The sequence below is a fragment of the Loxodonta africana genome, chromosome 18, assembly GCF_030014295.1.
Source record: "Loxodonta africana isolate mLoxAfr1 chromosome 18, mLoxAfr1.hap2, whole genome shotgun sequence".
Classification (NCBI taxonomy): Eukaryota; Metazoa; Chordata; class Mammalia; order Proboscidea; family Elephantidae; genus Loxodonta; species Loxodonta africana.
The window spans coordinates 29,348,581-29,372,689 of record NC_087359.1 but is presented as its reverse complement, the minus strand read 5'-3'; the positions used below and the strand labels follow the sequence as shown (position 1 = coordinate 29,372,689).

General features: G+C 37.6%; 1 protein-coding gene across 7 annotated transcripts in view; it reads left to right on the top strand.

Moving 5' to 3' along the window:
* Nucleotides 1–24,109, top strand: part of TLK2 (tousled like kinase 2) — a 145,020-nt gene that overhangs the window by 70,890 nt on the left and 50,021 nt on the right. For all 7 annotated transcript variants that reach the window (XM_064270966.1, XM_064270965.1, XM_064270963.1 and 4 more), the window contains one exon: nt 11,447–11,614. In XM_064270966.1, the coding sequence (XP_064127036.1) occupies nt 11,447–11,614 (168 nt within the window). The remainder of the gene's footprint in view (nt 1–11,446; nt 11,615–24,109) is intronic.

Below are 24,109 nucleotides of genomic sequence, written 5' to 3'. Positions count from 1 at the left end.
TTATATGTTGTCCACCTGAATGTCTTCTTTGGTGAAGGGCCTGATCATATCCTTTGCCCACTTTTTAATTGGATTGTTTTTTTGTTGTTGAGGTGATAAAGTTTTTATAAATTTTAGGGATATTCCCTTGTCAGATATGTCACTGCCAGAAACTTTCTCCCAGTTTGTAGGTTCACTTTTTACTCTTTTGAAGAAGTCTTTTGATGCACCATACCAAACCAAACCCACTGCTGTCGAGTCAATTCCAACTGATAGCGACCCTATAGAACAGAGTAGAACTGCCCCATAGAGTTTCCAAGGAGCGCCTGTCGGATTTGAACTGCTGACCTCTTGGTTAGCAGCTGTAGCACTTAACCACTACACCACCAGGGTTTCCATTTCGAAGCACGTAAGTGTTTTTAATTTTTATGAGGGCCCGGTCATCTAGTTTATCATCTGGTGTTTGCGCATTTTTAGTTATGTTTAATAGTCTATTTACACCATAAATTAGTGCCCCTAGGCATGCTTCTGTTTTTTCTTCCACAATCTTTATAGTTTTAGGTTTTACATTTAGGTCTTTAATCCATCTTCAGTTAGTTTTTGTATGTGATGTGAGTTATGGATCCTGTTTCATTTTTCTGCAAATAGGTATCCATTTGTGCCAGCACCATTTGTGAAAGAGACTGTGTCTTCCCTATTTAATGGCTTTCAGCCCATTGTTGAATATCAGCTGTACATACTTGAATAGATTTACTTCTGGGTTCTCAATTCTGTCCCATTGGTCTATGTGTCTGTCGTGTACGAGTACCAGGGTGTTTTGACTACCATAGCTGTATAATAGGCTCTGAGATCGGGTAGTATGAGGCTTCCTCCTTTGTTGTTCTTCAGTAGTGCTTTGCTTATCCCAGGTCTCTTTCCTTTCCATATAAAGTTGCTGATTAGTTTTTCCATCTCTTTAAAGAATGTTGATCAGGATTGCATTGTATCTATAGATCGCTTTGGGTAGTATTGACATTTTCACGATGTTAAAGTCTTCCTATCCATGAGCATGGTATGTTCTTTTATTTATATGGGTCTCTTTTGTTTTCTTGTAGTCGTGTTTTGTAGTTTGCTTTGTATGTCTTTTACACCCCTGGTTAGGTTTATTTCTAAGTGTTTTATCCTTTTGGGAGCTCTTGTAAATTGTGTTGTTTTCCCGATTTCCTTTTCAGAGTTCTCTTTGTTAATGTAGAGGACTCCAACTGATTTTTGTATGTTGATCTTGTACCCTGCCACTTTGCTGAATCCTTCTATTAGTTCCAGTAGCCTTCTTGTAGAATCTTTGGGATTTTCTATGTATAGGATATTATTGCTAAATAGGGGTAGTTTTACTTCTTCATTAGTAATCGGAGTGCCTGTTATTTCCCATTCTTGCTTTATTGCTCTGGCTAGGATTTCAAGTACAATATTGAGTGAAAGTGTGATAAAGGGCATCCTTGTCTGGTTTCTGTTTTCAAAGGGAATGCTTTTGGTCTCTGTCCGTTAAGAATAATGTTGGCTTTTGGTTTTGTATATATGTCCTTCATTATGTTGAGGAATTTCCTTTCTGTTCCTGTTTTGCTGAGAGTTTTTATCGGAATAAGTGTTAGATTTTATCAAATGTGTTTTCTGCATCAGTTGATACGATCCTGTGTTTCTTTTCCTTTGTTTTATGTATGTGATAGATTACGCTGTAATGTTGAGCCATCTTTGCATACTTGGTATGACTCCCACTTGGTCATATATCATGTTGAATTGGCTAGAATTTTGTTGAGAACTCTTGTGTCTATATTCATGAGCGATATTGATCTATAATTTTCTTTTTTTAGTGGTGTCTTTGCCTGGCTTCGGTATCAGGCTTGTGCATGATTCATAGAATGAATTCAGGAGTGTTCCATCCTTCTCTATGTTCTGGAATAGTTTGAGTAGAATTGGTGTCAGCTCTTCTGTGAATGTTTTGTAGGATTCTCCGGTGAAGCCGTCTGGAACAGGGATTTTTTTTGTTGGGACTTTTTTTTTTTTATGACCTCCTCAACTTCTCCTTTTGTTATGGGTCTGCTCAAATTTTCTACCTCAGTTTATGTTAGTTCAGGTAGGTAGTGTGTTTCTAAAAATTTGTCCGTTTCCTCTAGGTTTTCAAGTTTGTTGGCATATAGCTCTTATTAGTATTCTGTTATTGATTCTGTTGTAATGTCACCTGTCTCATTTATTTGTGTCATTTGCATTTTCTCCTTGGTCAATTTGGCCAGTGGTTTGTCAGTTTTATTAATCCTTTCAAAGAACCAACTTCTAGTGTTGTTGGTTCTTTCTATTGTTTTTCCATGTTCTGTTTCATTTATTTCTGCCCTAGTCTTTATTATTTCCTTTCTTCTGATGATTGTGGGCTTTTTTGGCTGCTCTTTTTCTATTTGTTGAAATTGTAGGTTGAGGTGTTGACGTTGGCTCTTTCTTCCTTTTTGATGTGTGTGTTGATTGCTGTAAATTGACCTGACTGCTGCTTTTGCCGTGTCTCATAGGTTTTGGTATGTTCTTTTCATTCTTGTTTGATTTTAGGAATTTTCTCATTTCATTTTTTATTTCTTCTATTAACCAGTGTTTTTTAAGCAGTGTGTTATTCAGTTTCCATGTATTTGATTTATTTCCCTTGTTCTTCCTGTTACTGATGTCTGATTTTATAGCATTGTGATCCAAGAAGATCCTTTTTGTTATTTTGATGTTTTTGAATTTATTGACACTTGCTTTGTGCCTTAGTATATTGTCTGTTCTGGAGAATGATCCATGTGCATTGGCAAAGAATGTGTACAGTGCTATTATTGTTTTGTATATGTCTATGAGATCAAGTTGGTTGAGTGCATTGTTTAGATCTTCTGTGTCTTTGTTGAGTCTTTAGTTGTTCTGTCCTTCATCAAAAGTGATCTATTAAAATTTCCAGCTATTGTAAAGTTGTCTGTTTCTCTTTTCAATTCTGTTAACATTTGTTTTATGTATTTTGGAGCTCTTTCATTGGGTGTGTAGATACTTTTTATGATTATGTGCTCTGTTAGATTGACCCTTTACTCATCGCGTAATACTCTTCCTTGTCGCTTATGCTGGTTTTTGCCTACATGTCTTTTTTATCAGAGATTAATATTGCCACGCCTGCTCTTTTTTGGTTGCCATTTGCTTGATATTTTTTCCATCCTTTGATTTTTATCTTATCTTTATATTTGTAAAGTGTGTGTCTTGTAGGCATCATATTGATGGGTCGTGTTTTCTTATCTGTTCTGCCACTATCTCTCTGTTGACTGGTGCATTTAATTCATTTACATTCAGTGTAATTATTGGTAGGGATGAGTTTACTGCTGTCATTTTGTGCTTTTTTCTGTGGTGTTGGTGATTTCTTTGTTCATATACTTTCTTGTGCTTCATTCTTTTTGTTTATGGATTTTCTTTTCATTTTCTTCATTGCTGTTGATTTTGTATTTACTGAGTCTTTATGATTTTCCTCTTTCTTATTTTGGTGAGAAGGTTTATTAATTTTCTTTGTGGTTTTCCTGAAATTTACTTTTATCTTCCTACGTCTAAAACAGGCTGTTCTTTCTTGATATTGCTTTGATTTCCTCTCCATATGGAAGTTCTGTATGTACACCATTTATTCCCTCTATTTGTTTTGAATTTGTCTTTGTTTACAGATTGACATCTCTGTTTCCCTGTTTTTAGTAGTGTAGCTTTATTTTATTTTTGAAAATTGGTTTCCGGGTAATGTTGTCATGAGCCTTAATGTCAGGTTGTCTGATGTTGGTTCTCTGCCCAAAAAACTCTGTTTAGTATTTTTTGTAAGGTTGGTATGATTTTTACAAATTCCCTTGATTTTTGCTTATCTGGAAATGTCCTAATTTTGCCATCATCTTTGAGGGACAATTTTGCTGGATATATAAATCTCGGTTGGCAGTTTTTTTCTTTCAGAGTTTTATGTACGTCATCTCATTGCCTTCTTGCCTCCATGGTTTCTGCTAAGAAATCAGAGCTTGTAGGTAATATTTCGTTCCTCCCAAGCTGTTCTCAGGACTCTTTCTTTGTTTTTCATTTTGGAAAGTTTAATTACGATATGTTTAGGTGATTTTCTTTTGAGGACTGTCCTATTTGGGGTTGGTTGAGCTTCATGAATGGACATCTTCTCACCTTTCATGATATTAGGGAAGTTTCCTGCCAGCAAATCTTCAAAAATTTATATATCCTTTTTTTTTGTTTATTCCTGACCTGGTATTCTGATCAGGAATGTCCCACATAACTCTTTTGCTAGTGTCCCACATAACTCTTAGGTTTTCTTCATTCCTTTTTTTTTTTATCCTCTATTTCAGTGATTCTTTCTTCCACTGATTCACTTCTACCCCTTTGTCCTTCCAGTGCGTTAATCTGTTCTGAAATTTTAGTGTTAATCTTCTGGATTTCTAGTTGCTGTTTTTGTATGGTTTCTAATTGTCTATTTTGTCATTTTGTTCTTAGTGTTGTTTTCCTGAATTATTCTAAAGTTGTGTCAGCGTTTTCCTTGGTTTTGTCTGTGTTTTCCTTGAACTGTTTCAAGGACCCTATATATAAGTCTTTTGAGTTCCTTATCAGGTAGTTCCATAACCATTTCTTCCTCCTGAAAGTTTTCTGGTTCTTTATTTTGGTCACTTTGCTGGAGACATCTTTTCCTGCTTTTTTAGGTGATTTGATAGTCTTTTGTTTCTCAGGCATTAAGTTGTTGTTATTTTTATTAATTATATGTTTATTTGCTGAGTTCCAATTTTTTGTTATGTTTTGAAGTATCCAGGTAGGCAGGATAAGCATGATAATCTGGTCACTAGTCTGGCTGCACTGGAGTGCCCACCACCTGTCTCCAGGTGGGTGGGGTAGCAGCTATGTGTGTGAACTCAGGTTCACTGGTCCTGCAGGGCAGCTGAGGGCAGGTTGGGTGGGCAGTAGCACTCACCGAGTGAGTTGGGCAGCAGGTGTGACTGGAAAGTGGGGGGCATGGTCACTGTCCCCCGCTGGATAAGGGTGGGTTGAGTGGTAGGCTAGTGAATGCACAGTCACGCTCCCGCCACCTCTCACATGGTGGTCGGGGGTGTGAGTGGTGGGCCAGCAGCGTGCTATCACATGCTTGCCACCCCTTGGCAGGAGAGGGGAAAGGAGGGAGGGGAGCAGCAGTCTGGTACATTTGAGTTGTGCTGCCACTGCCTCTCCCCCGAAGGGGAGAGTGGATGGGTACATTTGGGGTTGTGCTGCCACTGCTTACCAGGAGCGGGGAGGGAGTGGCTGTCAGGTATGCTTCTGGTCACACTACCACTGTCTCTCACTGGGCAGAGGGTCAGGGGAGAGAGTGACGGCCTGGTGTAGGCATGGTCGTGCTGTCGCCACCTCTCACCAATCTGGGCCAGGTAGGGCACAGTTTGTGGGTGTGTGCACATGCATGTGCATGGTTCCGCCCCTCACCCTGTGATGGAGGGGCAAGCGACAGGTGGCTGCGTGCACGGTCACACTGCTAACGCTTCTCACTGGATGGGAGGAGGGGAGAGGGAACTCTTCTGCGTCAGCAGGTGGGAAGAGTGGAGCGAGTGGCTAGTGCCACTTGGCTAGGTTGGTGGGCAGGAGGGGCAGGGAGAGGGGGAGAGAGGGGGAGTGGTCAGTGGGCAGCTGCGTGTGGGCCCATGTGGGCAGAGGGAGCAGTGGGTGGGTACATGTATGATTGGGCTTCCGCCTCCTCTCGCTGGACAGGGGAAGGGAGCTCAGCTGGGTTGATGGGCAGGAGGAGCGGGACAAGTGGTTAATGCCACTTGGCGGGATTGTTGGGCAGTAAGAGGTGGCAGTTGGAACGGAGCGGGGCAGAGTGGTGGTTGGGGCTGGGTGAGGAGGAGCAGGGTGGGGCTCTGACTCATAACCTTGTTCCCTGGTGGTCGGGGCTGCAGGGATGGGGGATTTTGTGCTGCTAATTTTTTTAATCACCAGGAGAGTGAGGGGAGGAGGAGTATGCTTCTCTTACCGGGTGAGGGTGCCTGGGCTGTTCCTGTTAGCTGTAGCCAGCAACCAGGACCTTATTTCACACTGAGTATGTCTACCCAGTTACTGCGTGTCCTGTTGGGAAATTCTGTGCAGTAGCCTGCTGTGCTTCCCATCCGAGAATGAGACTGCTGCTGCCTTTGTTCCAAAATGGTCATGCTGTGTTGGGTCGCCTGGTAGGGCCCCTCTATTCCATCTTCTCTTTCATTGTTTTCAGTCAGTGTCTAGTTAGTGTTCGATCTAGTTCTTTATCCTTTTATCATTTCATTTGATGCTCAGGGTTCCAGAATTGTCATCTGTATGTGTTTTGCTTGTTTTCTTAGATTTTTAAAATTTTAGAGGGTTGTAGAAACAAAGAAGACTATATGATAGAGATATGTGGCCTTCAAAGCCTTAAATGTTTGCTATGTAGCCCTTCACAAAGTAATTTTCTAGAAAATTATTACAAAGTTAACGTTCATGTAATCACGACTTAGGTAAACAAGTAAAATATTTGCAGCATCTTGGAAATGTGTATGCTCTTCCCTAATCATAAGTCCTTCCCTCTACCCTAGAGGTAACCACTGTTCTAATTTTTGTGATAATCATTTGCTTTTCCTTATAGTTTGACTATCCACGTATGTATCCCTAAACAAAATTGTTTAGTTTTGCTGTTAAGTCAGTTTTGTTAATCATGATGTTTAAATCTGTATTCTGGTTTTTGGCTATTCTGTCACAGTCGCTAAGAGAAGTGTATACAGATCTGTTATTATGATTATGGGAGTTATCTGTTTTATCATGTATTTATATTAATTTTTGCTGTATGTATTTTAGGCCACTTTTCATTATTCATTTAGATTTATCTATATATTTACTTCTTTCTTTGTAGTTCTTTCTACTTTACATCATAAACCGTCCACCTGGGGTCACTTTCCATCTGACTTTAGTATTCCTTTAGTATGTATCTGCTGGGGATTAACCCTGTAGGTTTTTGTTTGCTGAAATAACTTTATTTTGTCCTCATTCTTGAAAGATATTTTTGCTGTGTATATTTCTTCATGGGCATTTTTTCTTTTAACACAAGTGCAAATATTACTACCATCTTCTGGCTCCCACTGTTACTATTGAGAAATCGGCTTTTATTTACTTTTGTTTCTTTGGAAGTATTTGCTCTTTCTTCCCTGACTGCTATTAAAATCTTTATCTGTGGTATTCTACAGCTTCACCATGAAGTCTTTTTATTTCTCCTGTTTGGAATTTCGTGGGTTTCTGAAATGGTCTGTTAGTATGTTTCACCAATTTTAGGTAATTATTGGGCATCACCTCTTCAGGTATTATGTCTGCCCTGTGTTCGTTTTTCTCCTTTTATGAAATTCCAAATAAACATGTTTGACTGTCTTAGTTAATCACCATGCCCCTATTAATATTTTCTGTCTTTTTCTCTGTATTTGTTCCATTCTAGATACTTTCTTTTTGCCTTTCTGTTCCAGAATTCTGTTTATATATGTCTGATTTACTTTTAACCCAATTGAATTCTTAATTTTGGTTATTGTATATTTTATTTCTATTTGGTTCTTTTTGAAATCTGCTAACCCACTTTTTTTGCCTTTTTAGTTTTGTTTTCTCCATATATTTTCAAGCCTGTCTTTTCTTTTTTAAACCTAGTTGACCTAGTTGTTTTATAATCTGATAATTCTGGTATTAGAAGTTTTTGTGAATCTGTTTCTGCTGTCTCTTATTTATCCTAGTTGTTACTCATGGCCTTGTTTCTTTTATGCTTCACTATTTTTGACTATGTGCTGCTCATTGTTTTTGAAAAATTATCTGTGAGGTTTCTTTGAGGCCTTTGATGAAGGTACATCCCTTCAGGGAGGATTTTTGTCTGCCTTTGCCAAATACCTAGTGATTTTACTACTCCAAAACTACAGTGAATTTACCAAACTCGTGACTTGAATTTTGTTTGCTTGGTTTCTTTTAACCACCCAGGTAGTACTGATTTGGATTATGTTAGCATTTCTCAGGGGAACAGCCTTCCCCCTTCCCCTTAATACCAAAGCAGCTCATGTAGCCCTGTGGGAGTTGGAGAGAAGTTTTCTTCTGGTTTATACATTCCCTTAGAGTGTAGGCCTTTGGAAGCCCAGCTTGAAATGTCAAGGGCTTCCTTTCGAACCCTCTACGCTGTGTGAGTCTTGGCCTGTGACTCTCCCTTTGGCTCTGTGGTGCCCTGGAAATGGAAATTCAGTATCTGCAGGTACTCTTAGAGCAGATGTGACTTCTGTGCTTCTTTTGAAGGATCCCTTGTAGCACAGTGGTTAAGCGCTCACTGCTAACCTACCAGCAGCTCTGCAGGAGAAAAGACCTGGTAATCTGCTCCCGGGGAGCCCAGTGGCACAGTGGTTAAATGCTCTGCTGCTAATGGAAATGTCGGCTATTTGAACTCACCAGCTGCTCTATGGGAGAAAAATGTGGCAATCTGCTTCCATAAAGATTACAGCCTTAGAAACTTGATGGAGCAGTTCTGTTCTGGCGCTAGGAGTCAGAATTGACTCGGCAACACATAAGAACAACAACATGCATTTACCTCTCTTGTGTTCCTGATTTTCCTTAGGTTCCTTTAGATTTTGTCCTGTCAGATATCTGCTATCTATCAACACTTCAGTGCTTTTACTATCTTTTCTTTATCTTTTATCCTGTTTTCCAAAAGCAGGTTGGTTCAGATAATGTAGTCTGCCATATTTCCAGAAATATTTTTAAATCTTTCAGCCCTTGGCAGATTTTATTGAATATATGGCAGAATGAATAATTTTTATATTGTGGCATTATTCTCCTATTTTAGTTTTAGCTTCATAGGTATATTTCTCCCAAGAAGTTAGAGTGTTGTTGTGAGTGGATATCACAAGTGTTCTGGAGACTGAATTTAAACTGTTGAATTTAGTGGGGTAGGAGTATTATTGGTCTTGAGGAGGACTCTACTAATACAGTAAAAAGCTGCATTCCTTGTTAAGATCATTTTGATACATTTATTTTAGTTTTCTAAAATGAAAATGTTAGTTTTTCCTGCTAAAGGGATACATGCTGATTATGAAAGTTACAATTCAGAAATAGTGAGATAAAAACTTCCAAAGAACTACTATTAAAGAGTTTAATGGACAAGTATTTCTCGACCTTTTCTAGGTATATGCATCTATCTTCATATAATTGATTTCCTCATTTCCATTGTTTTAATTTTTTAACCAATATCCAGTAAATATTTTGTATTCTATGAATAATGTTGTAGTAAATGTCCTTGTACATATATCTGTGCTTCCACATTTTTTTTTTCCTTTGGGTAAATTCCTGAAGTGTAATTTCGGAGTCAAAAGAATAGCCTCATTTTATGTCATCACATAAATTGCTAAAAGGTTATCTAGCAGTTTGAGGGTGCCAGTTTCTGCACACCTTGCTAATATCAAGCCTTATCACTGTAATCCTTGCTAACATATTAGGAAAAAAATACCTCGTTTTAACTTATTTTTTTTTAGTGATATTAATATCTTTTCATATGTTTAATAGTCTTTCGAATTTCTCTTTCAGTGCTTTTTTTTTCTTATTTATGGGTAGCTGCACATTATTTATTAAAATCGTTAATTCGTTGCCATTCGTATTGTAAGATTTCTGCCTGTTTGTAAGTTTTGTCTTTTAACTTTATGTTGAAGTAAAATTTGAATTAGTTAGATTTATCAGTGTTTTCCTTTATGACTTAAAGGTTTTGCGCTATTCTTAAACGTTAATGCGTGGTTTATCTTTTCAATGTCATGTTTAAAAAGTCCATCATCACCAGGAGGTTATAAAACATTTATCTGTATTTTTGTCTTATAATTTTTATTATAAGGTAGGAATCAGCTTTTTTTTTCCTAGTAGTTTTGCAGATGTCCTGCCATCTTTTCATAAATTCCCACTAATTTGAAATGCACCTCTGTCACAAATTATATATCCATATGTGTATGGGTCTGTTTCTGAATTCTCTGTTTTGTGTCATTGACTGATTTGTCTGCTCCTATACCAGTACTATACTGTTTTAACTAACGTAGCTTTATAGTATGTTTTGATATCTGGTCAGGTTTCCCTGATATTCTTTATCAGAAATGATGTGACTAATTTTGATTATTTTTACATGTAAACCTCAGAATTAATTTGTGAGGTTCCCCCCCAAAAAACCAACCCCCAAAAGAGTGAGAAAACAAAACAAGCCCCCCCCCCCAAAAAAAAGATAAGGAAACATTAAAAAAAAAACCCCGAGTATCGGGTTTTAGAGAAATTTGGCATCTTTACCATTTTCAGTCCAGGAACATGCTTTCACCATTTAATTTAGGTTGTCGTTCATATCCTTCAGTGAAGCTGTAGTTTTTTCTCATAGGTATAAGCTTATTCCTGAATATTTTACAGATTTTTTTGCTGTTTTAAATCTGCTTTTTCTTCTATTACATGTTCTGATTATATTCAATTGTTTTTGGTATATGGTAAAGCTGTTGGTTTTTGTATGTTTATTTTGTATTTGACCATCTTACTGGTAGTAATTCTTCAGTTTGCTTGATTTCCTTTGTGAATAGTTATATCATCCAAAATGACACTTTTTATCTTATATTTTCCAATGTTTATATCCCATGTGTTTTTATCACATTGGCTAAAGCTTCTGTGATAATGTTGAATGATCACGTAATTAGTGTGGTATCCTTGTCTGATTCATAAAACTTTAATGAAAAGGTCTACAGTGTTGTACTGTTACGTTTATATTGTCTAAAAAAACAACAAAAAGCTCTTCATTGTATTAAAGGCAGATATGTCTAGTTTTCTAAGAGTTCCCCAGCAATATGCAAATCCTCCTTGATGTCTGGGAAGAATCATTTTTTCCTCCTAACATGAATGTAATGAATTAGTAGATTTGGTAATAATAAACTATCTTTACATTTCTGGAATAAAGCATAAATGATTGTCATATATTATTCTTTTAGTGTATTGTGGATCTTTTTTTTTTTTTTTTTTTTTAGATTTTTCTAAGAGTGTAGTGAGAATAGAATTGCCATTGAAATAAGTTCTAAGTATAAAAACATGGGATAAATATCTTAATCTTCATTTACCTACAGGATGGAAATGACATTTCCTTTGTTGGTTTGAAGTATTGTGAGGTTGATTTGTTGAACTCTACAAAGTAATCTGCAAATTCAGAGTTATATAAATATAGAAACATTAAAATGTAATTTGCAGAGATTGAGTACAATATTAGCCTAGGTTTATAGACAGGATGTAATCCAGTGTTGATGTTATGTTCTCCATAATTGTTTTCAGAGAGGATTTAAAAAAAAAAAATCATCTTATATTTGATAACTTGTTTTTTAATCCATTGCGTGTTTTGGCAATACTCAGCTTCTCTTTCTTTTGTAATTTGTGTGTTTTCTTTAATGTTTTCCAGCGGCGAGTAGAGCAGCCCCTTTATGGTTTAGATGGCAGCGCTGCAAAGGAGACATCGGAGGAACAATCCGCTCTGCCAACCCTAATGTCAGTGATGCTAGCAAAACCTCGACTTGACACGGAGCAGCTGGCACAAAGGGGAGCTGGCCTCTGCTTCACTTTTGTTTCAGTGAGTACTAAGGCTAAGTTTATATAGACCCTTGTCATTGCCCTGGAGCTCCTTGATGACATTGGATTAATTATTTTTGTAGAGAGATGATGATATTTCCAATTCTGCATCACTTCTGAAGGCATTGTGCTTTTACTCAGTCCTCCCTGGTTCAAGTTGCTGAGAGAGACTGCTTTGTGAAAGTCTGAGCACACAGTGGGAAGGAAAATCTTAGAATGACAAAGATGTAAAGAAAATACAAATCAAATTCCACTAAAACCAAAATACTTTAATAATTAAAAATGAAATCAACTATAGCAGTCACTTAATTAAAGCAGTATACAGGTAAGTAAAATTTTAGTGTGTAGGTAGGCATTCTGTATATGCTTACTGTTCATTTCCTCTAGTCTGGTATTTGGGCTACCTACATGCTTACTTAAGGAGCCCTCCCTGGTGGTGAGGTGATGAAGCACTGGGCTGCAACCTGAAAGGTTGGTGGTTCGAACCTACTAGCCGCTTCATGGAAGAAAGATGTGGCAGGCTGCTTCCATAAAGATTTATAGCTTTGGAAACCCTATGGGGCAGTTCTACTCTGTCCTGTAGGGCCACTGTGAGTCGGAATCAACTGGATAGGCAATGGATTTGTACAGACTTGCTTTCCTCACCCCCGTCAGTGTGTTGATACAATTAACTTTTCCCAGGAATATTTTGCTACCTGCTTGTTCCTTTCATCTTGCTTCTTTGTCCCGCCTTGAAGAACAAGAATTGATTATGAAAGCTTGACCCCATCTAACTCAAAGTCGCTACTTTTCTAGGTTTCTGCCCTACCTGTTTATTGCCAAGGGTGGTATAAAGCAAGAGAAAGTCCCAATGTCCTATTCTTCTATTTTTTAAGAGTACCTCCCAAGAGCTGAAGTCACCACTGATGCAATTTTTTTTCTTCCTTACTGTTCATTTTCTCCATTAAAAGTCTCCTCTTTTTTTTTGCTGTGTGGATTCTGTGAATCTTTAGCCAATTTGCAACTGTATTCAAAGGCCGTGAAAATGGTGGGTGTCTTTATAAAGGAAATAAAAAAATACAGAATTATGCATTATTTCATATACTTTCTTATGGTTATCTTAGCTTTACTTTAAGGAAGAAATGATAAAACTTGTAAAAAAGTCACAGAATTTTTAAATCATTAAACAAGTGAAGAAACTTCTTGTATGAAGACAGTATAAATTTATCCTTGGGTAGCAAAGGAAACCACCTAATTTAAAAATGGAAAAATTGATCACTTACTATTATGGGTGGCCTGACAGCAGTGTGAAGTAGTTTTTATGAGAATGCAGTGCTTTGTAGTTTGTTTTAGAGAATGAATAGATACGTACATACACACCTGTTGTTGTTGTTGTTAGTTGCTGTTGAGTTGATTCTGACTCATGGCGGTTTCATGTGTGCAGAGTAGAGCTGCTCCATAGGATTTTTAAGACTGTGACATTTCAAAAGCAAATCACCAGGTCTGTCTTCCGTGGCACCTCTGGCTGGCTTCAGACTGCCAACCTTTCCGCTAGTAGTTGAACACTTAACCATTTCTGCCACCCAGGGACTCCTGTAGGCATATTAATGTGTGCTTTTTAGTCACCAATTTTTTTTTAATTTTCATCTTAGATCTAACTTTTCCCAGGCAGAACCTTGGATAATCAGTGGGTTATTTGTCCTTTCTTTTATTGCCTTAAAAATGACTTTTCCCTTGAGGGGAGTTCCCTTTGTTCATTCCACAAATATTTACTGAGTGCCCACTGTGTGGTGGGCACATAATTAAATATACAAGATTTTGATCAGCAAGAACTTGTTTCCCTACTGTAAGCCTTTCGTAAAAGCTATGGAAATGCAAGTTTGTGGTGGGTGCACATGAATGACAGCCATACTACTATTAGTATATACAAGCTGTCAGAGGCATTACAGATGCTATAGCCAGGTTGTTCTCACGTAGGAGAGAAATTGAAAAGAGAAGGAAGACGATTATTTATGAAGAAAGCATGGAAACAATGGTATAAAAACCAAGAAGGAACATGGAGACAGTATAAAAAAACAAAGGCCTAAATGCTTTGGTAGAGTTCTGTTCTCTTTGCTTTTTTGCTGTTCCAGCTAGGATATAAGCTTAGTAATAAAAAGAAAGAAAAAACTAAAAGAGATAACATTAATATGCAACAAATGTTGTAAAGTAATAGATAAGGACAAGCAGATTCCTAGAAAAATAGGCAGAGGCTATAACGGGAAGTTTTATAGGGGGAAAAAGGAAAGACAAATGGCTAATCACGTGAAAAAATGCTCAACTTCAGCCATAAGGAAATGTAAAATAAAACAAGATAACATTTTTGACTAATCAAATTGGCATGGATTAATAAGTTTGAACAGTTGTCAGTGTACGTGATGTTTTAGAGACACACTCAGTTTTATACTGGCTGTAAATTGGTGCAGTCATTTGGACATGTTGGTTAGTATATTTCCATGTTAAGTTTACTTATTGTTGGTTCCAGAATTCCATCTCCATAAAACCACACAAAGATGTTTATTGTGGTATTGTTTATAATTGTAAAAATCTGGAAGCAATTTGCCTCTACCAGTGTTCCAAAGGAACTCTGAACAACCAAAAAACGTGTTGCCATCGAGTTGATTCTGACTCATACCGATCCTGTAGGACAGGGTAGAACTGCCCCACAGGGTTTCTAAGGCTGTCATCTTTATGGAAGCAGACTGCCACATCTTTCTCCCACAGAGTGACTGGTGAGTTTGAACTGCTGACCTTTCAGTTAGCTGCTGAGTGCTTCACCACTGCACCACCAGGGCTCCAGAACAAAGATGTTGTTAGGTGCTGTCAAGTTGGTTCTGACTCACACTCCTATGCACAACAGAATGAAACACTGCCCGGTCCTGCGCCATAATCACAATCATTGGTACTCTTGAGCTAATTGTTGCAGCTACTTTGTCAATCCATCTCGTTGAGGGTCTTCCTCTTTTTCACAGACCCTCTACTTTACCAAACATGATGTCCAAAGTATGTGAAACAAAGTCTTGCCCTCCTTGCTTCTAAGGAGCATTCTGGCTGTACTTCTCCCAAGACAGATTTGTTCATTCTTTTGGAAGTCCATATTATATTCCATATTCTTTGCTAACACCATAATTCAGAGGCATCAATTCTTCTTCAGCCTTCCTTATTCATTGTCTAGCTTTCCCATGCATATGAGGCGATTGAAAACACCATGGCTTGGGTCAGGCACACCTTAGACCTTAAAGTGACATCTTTTTTAATACTTCAAAGAGGTCTTTTGCAGCAGATTTGCCCAGTGTAATGCAAGGATAACAACAACAAAAAAAACAAACCTGTTGCCATTGAGTCGATTTCTGACTCATAGCATCCCTATAGGATAGAGTAGAACTGCCCCATAGGATTTCCAAGGAGCAGCTGGTGAATTCCAACTGCTGACGGTTTGGTTAGCAGCCGAGCTCTTAACCACTCTGCCACCTGGGCTCCAAATGCAAGGATATTGTTGTTAACCCCATTAGTTTAGTTCTCAAACCTCATCCAAAGTGATCCATCAGCCACAGTTGATTACTCCTTTTCCAACCACATGCTCTTCACTTGGCTTTTACTTTCATGGTTCTTCCAGTTCTCTAAACATTGGAGTGCTCCAGGACTCAGTCTTCAAACTCCTGGATCTACTCTTTCTCCATGTAATCTCATGAAGTTTTTCTTTTGCTTTAATTATCACCTATGTGCAGAGGACTCCCAAATTTATATCTCCAGCCCACAGCTCTACCCTTAATTCCAGACCTGCATAGTCACTTGCATAAAAAGTCACATAAAGGTTATCTCCTTTTTATGTGTAATAAGCATATCAGATTTAACATATCTAAACCGAGCTCCTCATTCTGCCCCCCAACGCTAAACCCCTTTCTCCCAGAGCCTTCTACATCTCAATAATTGGCAGCTCTCTTCTATTGTTTCAGGTTGAACACTTTGGAGCCATCCCTGTCTCTTCTCTCTGTCTTATACTCCAGATCCAAATCCTTCTGCAAACCTTGTTGATTTTACCTTCTAAATATGTTCAGAATTCTACCACTTCTAACCACCTTCACTACTAACACTCAAATCTAAACCGTTGTTGTCTCATTTCCTACCAAGATTATTGCAGTAGCTTTTTAGCTGGATTCCTTTGTTTCTTTTTAATCTGTTCTCAACACAGCAGAGTGATCCTATTGAAACATAGGTCAAATCATGTGACTCCCCTGCTCAAAACTGTCCAGTGGCTTCAAAAAGCCACAGTCCTTAAAATGGCCCCAAGGCCTTGTATACTCTCTTATTACTGTCTCCTTCCCTCACCAAGTTCCATCCACACTGGCCGCCTTGCTGTTTCTTGAATACAACCATGTCTTCTCACACCTCAGGGCTTTTGCACGTGGTGTTCTCTTTCCCTTAACATTGTTCCCCCGGATATTTGCATGCCTTGCTCCCTCAGTTGTCTCTTGTCTGTGCTTAAATTTACCTTACGAGAAAGGCCTACCCTGACCACGCTGTGTAAAGCAGCAGCTCCTCCTTGTCTACCCCCATGTATTCTCTAGCTCCTACGCCCTGCTTTGTTTTTTGCCAGAGCTCTTATTACCCACTGTAATTTACTTTCTCCCCACTGGAATGTAAGCTCCATCAGGTCACTTCTGTATTTCTAGTGCCCAGAACAGGAACTGCTCTAGTAGGCACTCAGTTTAAGTCTGTGTTGCCTGAATTAATAAAAGCATCCTTCATAAAAGGACTGGTTAAATGATGGACCCCTATACAGCTGACGAAAGAAGCCAGATTTTCATGTCAGTGATGAAAGCACTTAAAAATATGTTGATAAAGCAAAAATAACAGGCTGCAGAGTTTGAGCCTTTAATGTTTAAAATTATAGTTACTTAATTTTATATGTTTTGACATAGGACATTTGATTTTTTAATCGTAAGTATATACATTTTTAAATTGTAAAAATAATACACATACATGATCCGCAAAAAATTGAAGTGATAGAGAAGAGTAAAATTCTTTCCTCTGCATCTTCATTTCATACCTCACAGAGGTGACCAGTGTTGAAAGTTTATATTTTAGATTTTCTCATATTATCATTTTAACTTCAAATAACTTCCCTTATTTAATCAACTTTAGACAAGATATATTTATTCCCTGTTTTGAAAGATGAGTTTAACATACTCATAGCTGTCACCCAGCTTTCTCCCCTACATTCCAGCCTTTTAGTTATTGCATTTTTTAAAATTGTGATATACACCTGACACATAAATTTCATCATTTTCTACATGTAGACTTCAGCGACATTGATTACATTCTTCAAGTTGTACACCCATTTCCCCTCTCTTTTTTCAAACTGTTCCACCACTTAACAGACCTACAAAGCACTCTGAGCAAAACCCCACTTTTTTCCCCCTCCCTCTCACTCCTGGTAACCACTAATTGCTTTAGGTTTCTGTAAATTTGCTTATTCCGTATAAGTGATATACAGTATTTGTCCTTTTGTGTCTGACTTACTTTGTTCAGCGTAATGTCCTTAAGGTTCATCCATGTTGTGGCCCGCATGGGGACTTATTTCCCTTTATGGCTGAGTAATATTCCACTGTGTGTATACACCACATTTTGGTTATCTGTTCATCAGTTGGTGGACATTTCAGTTGTTTCCACCTTTTGGCTATTATGAATAGTGCTACAGTGAACATGGGTGTATATCTGTTCATGTTGCTGCTTTCAGGTCTTTTGGGTGTATACCTGGGAGTGGAATTGCTGTGTACTATTGAATTTTAAGTGTGTGATATTTACTGTTTCTTTTCAGCATAATTGAGTCTTTTCTGCTTTTAAATTATTGTAAAGCTTGAAAACAATTAAGGAGCATTTAAGATATTATGGTTGTTTCATTATTATTCATTGCAAAACCCAGTGATTTTATTGGAGTCACTAAGAAGAAAAAAATTTTTTTTAAGAAGAAAAAAGTCCTAGTCATTGGATTAGTTCTACTTGTCAAGGTCTACTGGATCTTTTTTGTTTGTTTGTTTTAGGACCACGGCTATTATTTCCTTGAAAGTTACATCTTTTATCATTACACAGGATGTTCTTAAAAGCTTGGTTTTTAAGAATACAGTTTGCTTTTTCTTTTTAATGTTGAAGTATTGTATACATTTCTGAAATCGTGACCTCTTACCTCCAAATATGCTAATTTAACAGCCTATTAACCTGGCTAAATTGACATTATCCCACTTAACCCCTGTTAACGTCCATTCTTCTGGAAAATAGAACTTGCCTGTTATTGTCTGAGTTTATTGGGCTGTGCTGAGATACAGTTCCTAGCAAAGGGTGGGTTAAATGCTTAGTTTTTTTTTTTTTTTTTTAATTTTTTAAATTAAATTTTTGTTTTTAAGGCAAGGAGTTGATTTAATACCTGCATTAAATGGTGACAGATTGTTTTCTTTGATTATCATTTTGGCCTCATGGATTTTCATGGATGTATTTTAATAACTATAATCTGCCTTTTTGATTCTCAGTTGGGCATATTTTGTTGATCCGCTCATCAGTTGATGGGTATTTGAGTTGTTTCCATCAGTAATGCTGCTATGAATATTCATGTATAAGTTTTTGTGTAGACATATGGTTTTATTTCCTTTGGGTTCATACCTAGGAAAATTGCTGAATTAGGTAGTAACTCTGTGTTTAATTTTTTGGGGAACTACCAGACTGTTTTTCAAAGTCATTGTAAAATTTTACATTCCCACCAGCAATGTGTGAGTTTTTCCATATTCTCACCAACATGTGTTACTGCCTGTGTTTTTGACTCTAGCCATGCTAGTGAGTGTGAAGTACTGTCTCATTTTGGTTTTGATATCAAACACCTTTTTATGTGCTTATTAGCCATTTGTCTATCTTTGGAAAAAATGTCTGTTCAGATCTTTTGCCCCTTTTAAAAATTGGGTTTTTTTTTTGTTGTTCAATTGCAAGAGTTCTTTATATATTCTTGATATCAGATCCTTACAGAGCTATCATTTGCAAACATTTTCTCCAATTCTGTGGGTAGTCTTCACTTTCTTGATAACAAAAACCCAAAACCAAACCCAGTGCCGTTGAGTCAATTCCGACTCATAGCGACCATATGGGACAGAGTAGAACTGCCCCATAGAGTTTCCAAGGAGCACCTGGCAGATTCGAGCTGCCGACCCTTTGGTTAGCAGCTGTAGCACTTAACCACTATGCCACCAGGGCTTCCACTCACTTTCTTGATTAAAAAAACACTAGTGTCCTTTAAAGCACAAAAGTTTTAAATTTTAATTATGTCCAGTGTGTCTATTTTTTTCTTTTGTTCCTTGTGCTTCTGTGTCATATCTGAGGAAGCTCTGCTTAACACAAGGTCGCCAAGATTTAATCTTATACTTTCTTCTAAGAGTTTTATAGTTTTAGCCCTTTGATCCATAATTTTTGTATATGGTATAAGGTATAGGTGCAGCTTCATTTGCATGTGGCTGTCCAGTTCCCTGTACCATTTGTTGGAAAGTATTCTTTCTCCATTGCATTGTCTTAGCACCCTTTTCAAAAATCAGTTGACCATAGTAAGAGTTTATTTCTGGACTCTTCAATTCTAATCCGTTAATGTATATCTCTATCCTTATGCCGGTACCATACTACTTTGATTCTGATGGCTTAGTAATAAGTTTTGAAATTGTGAAGTATGATTCCTCCATGTTTGTTTTTCTTCGAGATTGTTTTTGGTTACCCTGGATCCCTTGCATTTCCATATGAATTTTAGAATTAGCTCATCAATTTCTGCAAAAAAGGCACATGGGATTTTGATAGGAATTGTGTTGAATCTGTAGATCAGTTTGGAGAGTATTGCCATCCTAACTATCTGAGTCTTCCAATCCAAGAAGTTGAGCTATCTTTCCCTTTATTTAGGTCTTCCTTAATTTCTCTCAATAATGCTTTGCAGTTTTCGGTTCACAAGTCGTGTAGTTCTTTTGCTAAAATTATTCCTAAGTATTCTTTTTGATACTATTGTAGATAGGATCATTTTCTTAATTTTATGTTGGATAGATAGTTATTGATGGAGTATAGAAAATATAGTTGAATTTTGTGTATCGATCTTGTATCCCACAATCTTGGTGAATTCATTTTTATATTTTTTTTGGGTGTGGATTTCATAGGATTTTCTGTATGCAAAATCATGTCATCTTTGAATAGAGGTAGTTTTTTTTTTTTTTACTCCCTCCTTGAAGACATATCTTTTTATCTCAGAGAAATTTTATCTTGTTGTTTCTTTGATTTTTTTTTTTTTCTTTCTGTCAATTCTTTTCTTCCTGAAAGCTTATTATATAGATTTTGGAGTTTTCGTGTCATTCATGTCTCCTAACTTTGCTTTCATAATCTATCTCTTTAACTTTTTGCATTATGTCCTGCAAGATTTTCTTTCTAGACCACTGACTAGAACTATGTGCATTCTGTATTGCAGCTTTTCTATTCAGTTTTTAAAATTTTGATAATCTTAATTTGTCAACTTTCTTTTTGTGTGTTTTTGTTGCATTTTTATATTTATAGATGCGGTATCATTTTGACCCTCTATTTTTATACTTTATTTTTTTAATTATTTTTAACTAAATCTGTTTCCTCTAGGATCAGATTTTATATTTTCATCTTGGATCTTCTCTTTCATGTGTTGGTTTTCTTGAAAAGGATTAGGATGACGAGTATAGATTGCTGACATGAATTGTCTGTGGTAGTGTAGTTACTGCTTCCCAAAGAGTAGTGGGAGGGTTGACTGTGATCTCCACAAGTGTCTGGTAAGCTCCAGGTAGGAAGACCAGCTCCTCTACAGGTATCAAAGTAAAGTAAAAAAAAAAAACCCAATGCCGTCTAGTCGATTACAACTCGTAGCTTCCGAAGTAAAGTAAAAAAAAAGTAAGCAGGGCTTTATTCAGGTGGGTGAGTTATTTCACTCTTTGCAGAGCTGCCTTCCTTTTACTTCTGCCTTTATCATTTGTGGAGGGCAGAGTTACTATGCTTTCTCTGCTTTTCTTCTCAAACCTCAGTACCCACATTAAGAGAGCCCTTCCCTGGACCCACTCTTTTTCATTCTTTGATATTTGTGTGCTTGTTATTTAAGAGATCTGTTTAGTGCTTTATCGTGGGGTCAGAAGCAGGTAGTCTCAAGGGCCCTCTGTATACAAAGGAGGGCGTCAAGAGGAGCCGTATTGGCTCAGCTGCTAGCAGTAGGAGTTTTTAATGCCTGACCATTGTTCCATGAATCACTCATGCTTTTCATGTTTGTAACTCTCAGCTTGGAACTTTGCAGGAGCTCCCTTGAAAACACTCAGCCTGTCTTATTGATGATATTTTGAGCTATGAATTTCTTTAATTTCTCTCTCAATCTGATGGCAACTGCTTTTGAATGTTTCTAAAAATTTAAAATTTTCCGATTCTTTGTTTCTTTGTTTTTAGGGGTGTTATTATGATTTCACTTTAAAAATAGCTTTATTCTCTGTATTTCAGTGAAATGCTGGGAGATTCAACCTATCATCATGAGTTGGAAGCCAGTATTTTATAATTTATAATAGGAACAAAAAATACAGAAATCTGGGGAGAATGTTTTGCTAGGTAGGGATTGGACTTAATTCAAAGTCCAGTGGCTGGCTTAGCAAGGTGGGCTCTGTTCTCTTGTCCCTGGGACATTATTCTGTAATCACTGACTTGTTGGGAGGGTATAAACCCTTTGTTTTCCAGTTTTATGTGTCTAACGTTTAACATGCGAAGCTCTGGTGGCGCGATGGCTTAGCATTTGGCTGCTAACCAAAAGGTTGGCAGTTTGAATCCACCAACCGCTCCTTGGAAACCCTATGGGGCAGTTCTGCTCTGTCCTGTAGGGTTACCATGAGTCGGCATCGACTTGATGGCAATGGGTTTAGTTTTCTTTGGTTAGTGTTTAACACAGAACCGGGCATAGAGGTTCACAATATTGAATCAGTGATCAGAATTAAAGTATCTTTCCTACCAAGGACTCAACTTGTAACAAGTCCTTATTATTTGCGTGGTACATTTTACATTTTGAAGGTATTGTTCTCGTTTTCACGAGGATTTGCTACCTCCTATCCTGTGTCCCATTTCCTCAGATAATTTTACCATTTTTACTTCTTATCATTGGGTTATTTATATAGGCATTTTTACAGAAAGGTTTAGTTTGGAAACATCTTGCTCAGTCACACATCTAGCACCCTTGGTTTTCTGAGAGAAAGCTTAGAATCAGAAACGAGCTTATATTAAAAAAAAGCATCTTAAGAGAACCTATAAACCAAAATCTAGACATCTGTAGAACTTTTATAAGTAGCCATTTAATTCTTACTGGTTCTTACTATAAATACAGTTCAAACAATCATACTTGTTTAGAAACAAAAAAGGGGAGGATTATAAGAGCAATCTAATGATAACTGAAAGATTACATTGGTATCATAGGGCAGTATAATATTTGAGGTTCATTATATATATATATATATTTTTATGGTGACCCTTAGTCATTAAGGAAAGGTCAGGTTTGCTGCATTTTAGAAGGGTTAGAGAACATTTTCAGGTATTTGGACTTACACAGACCTGTCTCCTAATTGCAGCCCTGCCATCTGCTGGCTGTGCAAACTGTTTAACCTCTGTGAGACTGTTGTTGTTCGGGGCCCTTGAGTTGGTTTTGACCCATACCAACCCCATGGATAGGCCAGAACGGTCCCATAGGGTTTTCCAGGCTGTAACCTGCACAGGAGCAGGTCGCCAGGTCTTTCTCCTGTGGAGCCACTGGGTAGGTTCAAACTGCCGATCTTGCAGTTAGCATCCAAGCGCTTAACCATTGTACTACTGGGGCTTCTTTCTTTGAGACTAAAAGCCAAAAAAAAAACATTGCTGTTGAGTTGATTCTGACTCATAGCGACCCTGTAGGACAAAGTATAGCTGCCCCATAGGGTTTCCATGGCTATAATCTTTACGGAAGCACACTGCCACATCTTTCTCCCTCAGAATAGCTGGTAGGTTTGAACCGTAGACCTACTCACCAACCTTTCTGTCAGCAGCCAAGCACTTTAACTGCTGCACCACCAGGGCTCCTGGCTCTGAGATTAGTTCTTTTTTTTTTTTTGGACTTCTTTCAACCCCAGATTGGTCTTCACCTTTCCCCTACTCTTAAGAGAGAGTGGGGCCTCTTAAGAGGGCCTCTACTCTGAAATATTCTCTACCTAAAATGACCCCATCACCTCTTTCTCCGCCATGACTGCTTTTTTTTTTGTTTTTTCAAATCTTAACTCTGATGTTACTTTCTCAGGTAATTCAGTCCTGACTCTCTAGATTGTGTACCCTGTTGTATGTTCTGATAGTACTTACCCTAATTGTAATTTTGCATTTATTATGTGATTATTTAGTCAACATTTTTTTCCAGCAAATATTTGTTGACATCTTCCCTTGGATTGTAAGCTTCGTTAAGGCAGAGTAAGGACTGGGTCTTTCATTTATGTTTGTTTTTCTTGGCTATTGCATCCTCAACACCTAATACCGTGCTTAGTACTAGTAAGTGAGTGCTCAATAAGTAGTCGTTGAATGAGTAAATAAAATGAGGACAATAACACTGCCTAGCTTACAAGGCTGTATGAGGCTTCAAGGAAAACATTTGTATGAAGTGCTTAGCTTGTTCAGTGCATGGTCGTAACAGTACCCTGTAACTTGTTTACTAGAGAAGTCTACTGAAGCCACTGAGAGTGGTCATTGTGGAGCAAGCAGCCCTCAGCTTTCATGAGACATGTCGTATTACTGTGACCCTGAATAAGGCACTTAATGTCATTGAATTCCATTTTCTTTACCTGTAAAATGGGAATAATAACAACAACAATCACAACTACCACTTCCAGGGTTGTTGGAAGGATTACATGTGGTCATGTCAGTGAAGTATTTAGTATGCGGTAATTGCTCAGTACATAGTGATTATACCATTATCACTATGATAAATGATTAGAAAAATAAATAAATATGTGAAAAGTATCAGAAAGATTTACATATGTGCAAAAGCTTCATTCTCTAAGGAGATAGTACTATTGTATTTCCATTATTTCATAGTCCTTAGAATATCTAATATTTCCTTGTTATGGCTGTGATGGTGATACAGTATTGGGTGCAATTGTACTATATTTTAAAAAGGACTGTCAGAAGTCAGAAGTATAATGATTGTATATTCCTGAATATTTGAATTATATTAAATCATATACCTTATAAATTAAAAAATGCCTTAGAATGCCTTGTAAATCCGTGTATAACCGCCACAGCCATCAAGTGACAGTACTGAAAATCAGCCTGGACTTTTGGAACACACTGTGCGTTTGAGCCCTGGTGGCATAGTGGTTGAATGCATGGCTGCTAACCGGAAAGTTGGTGGTTTGAACCTACCAGCCGCTTCATGGGAGGAAGATGTGGAAGTCTGCTTCCATAA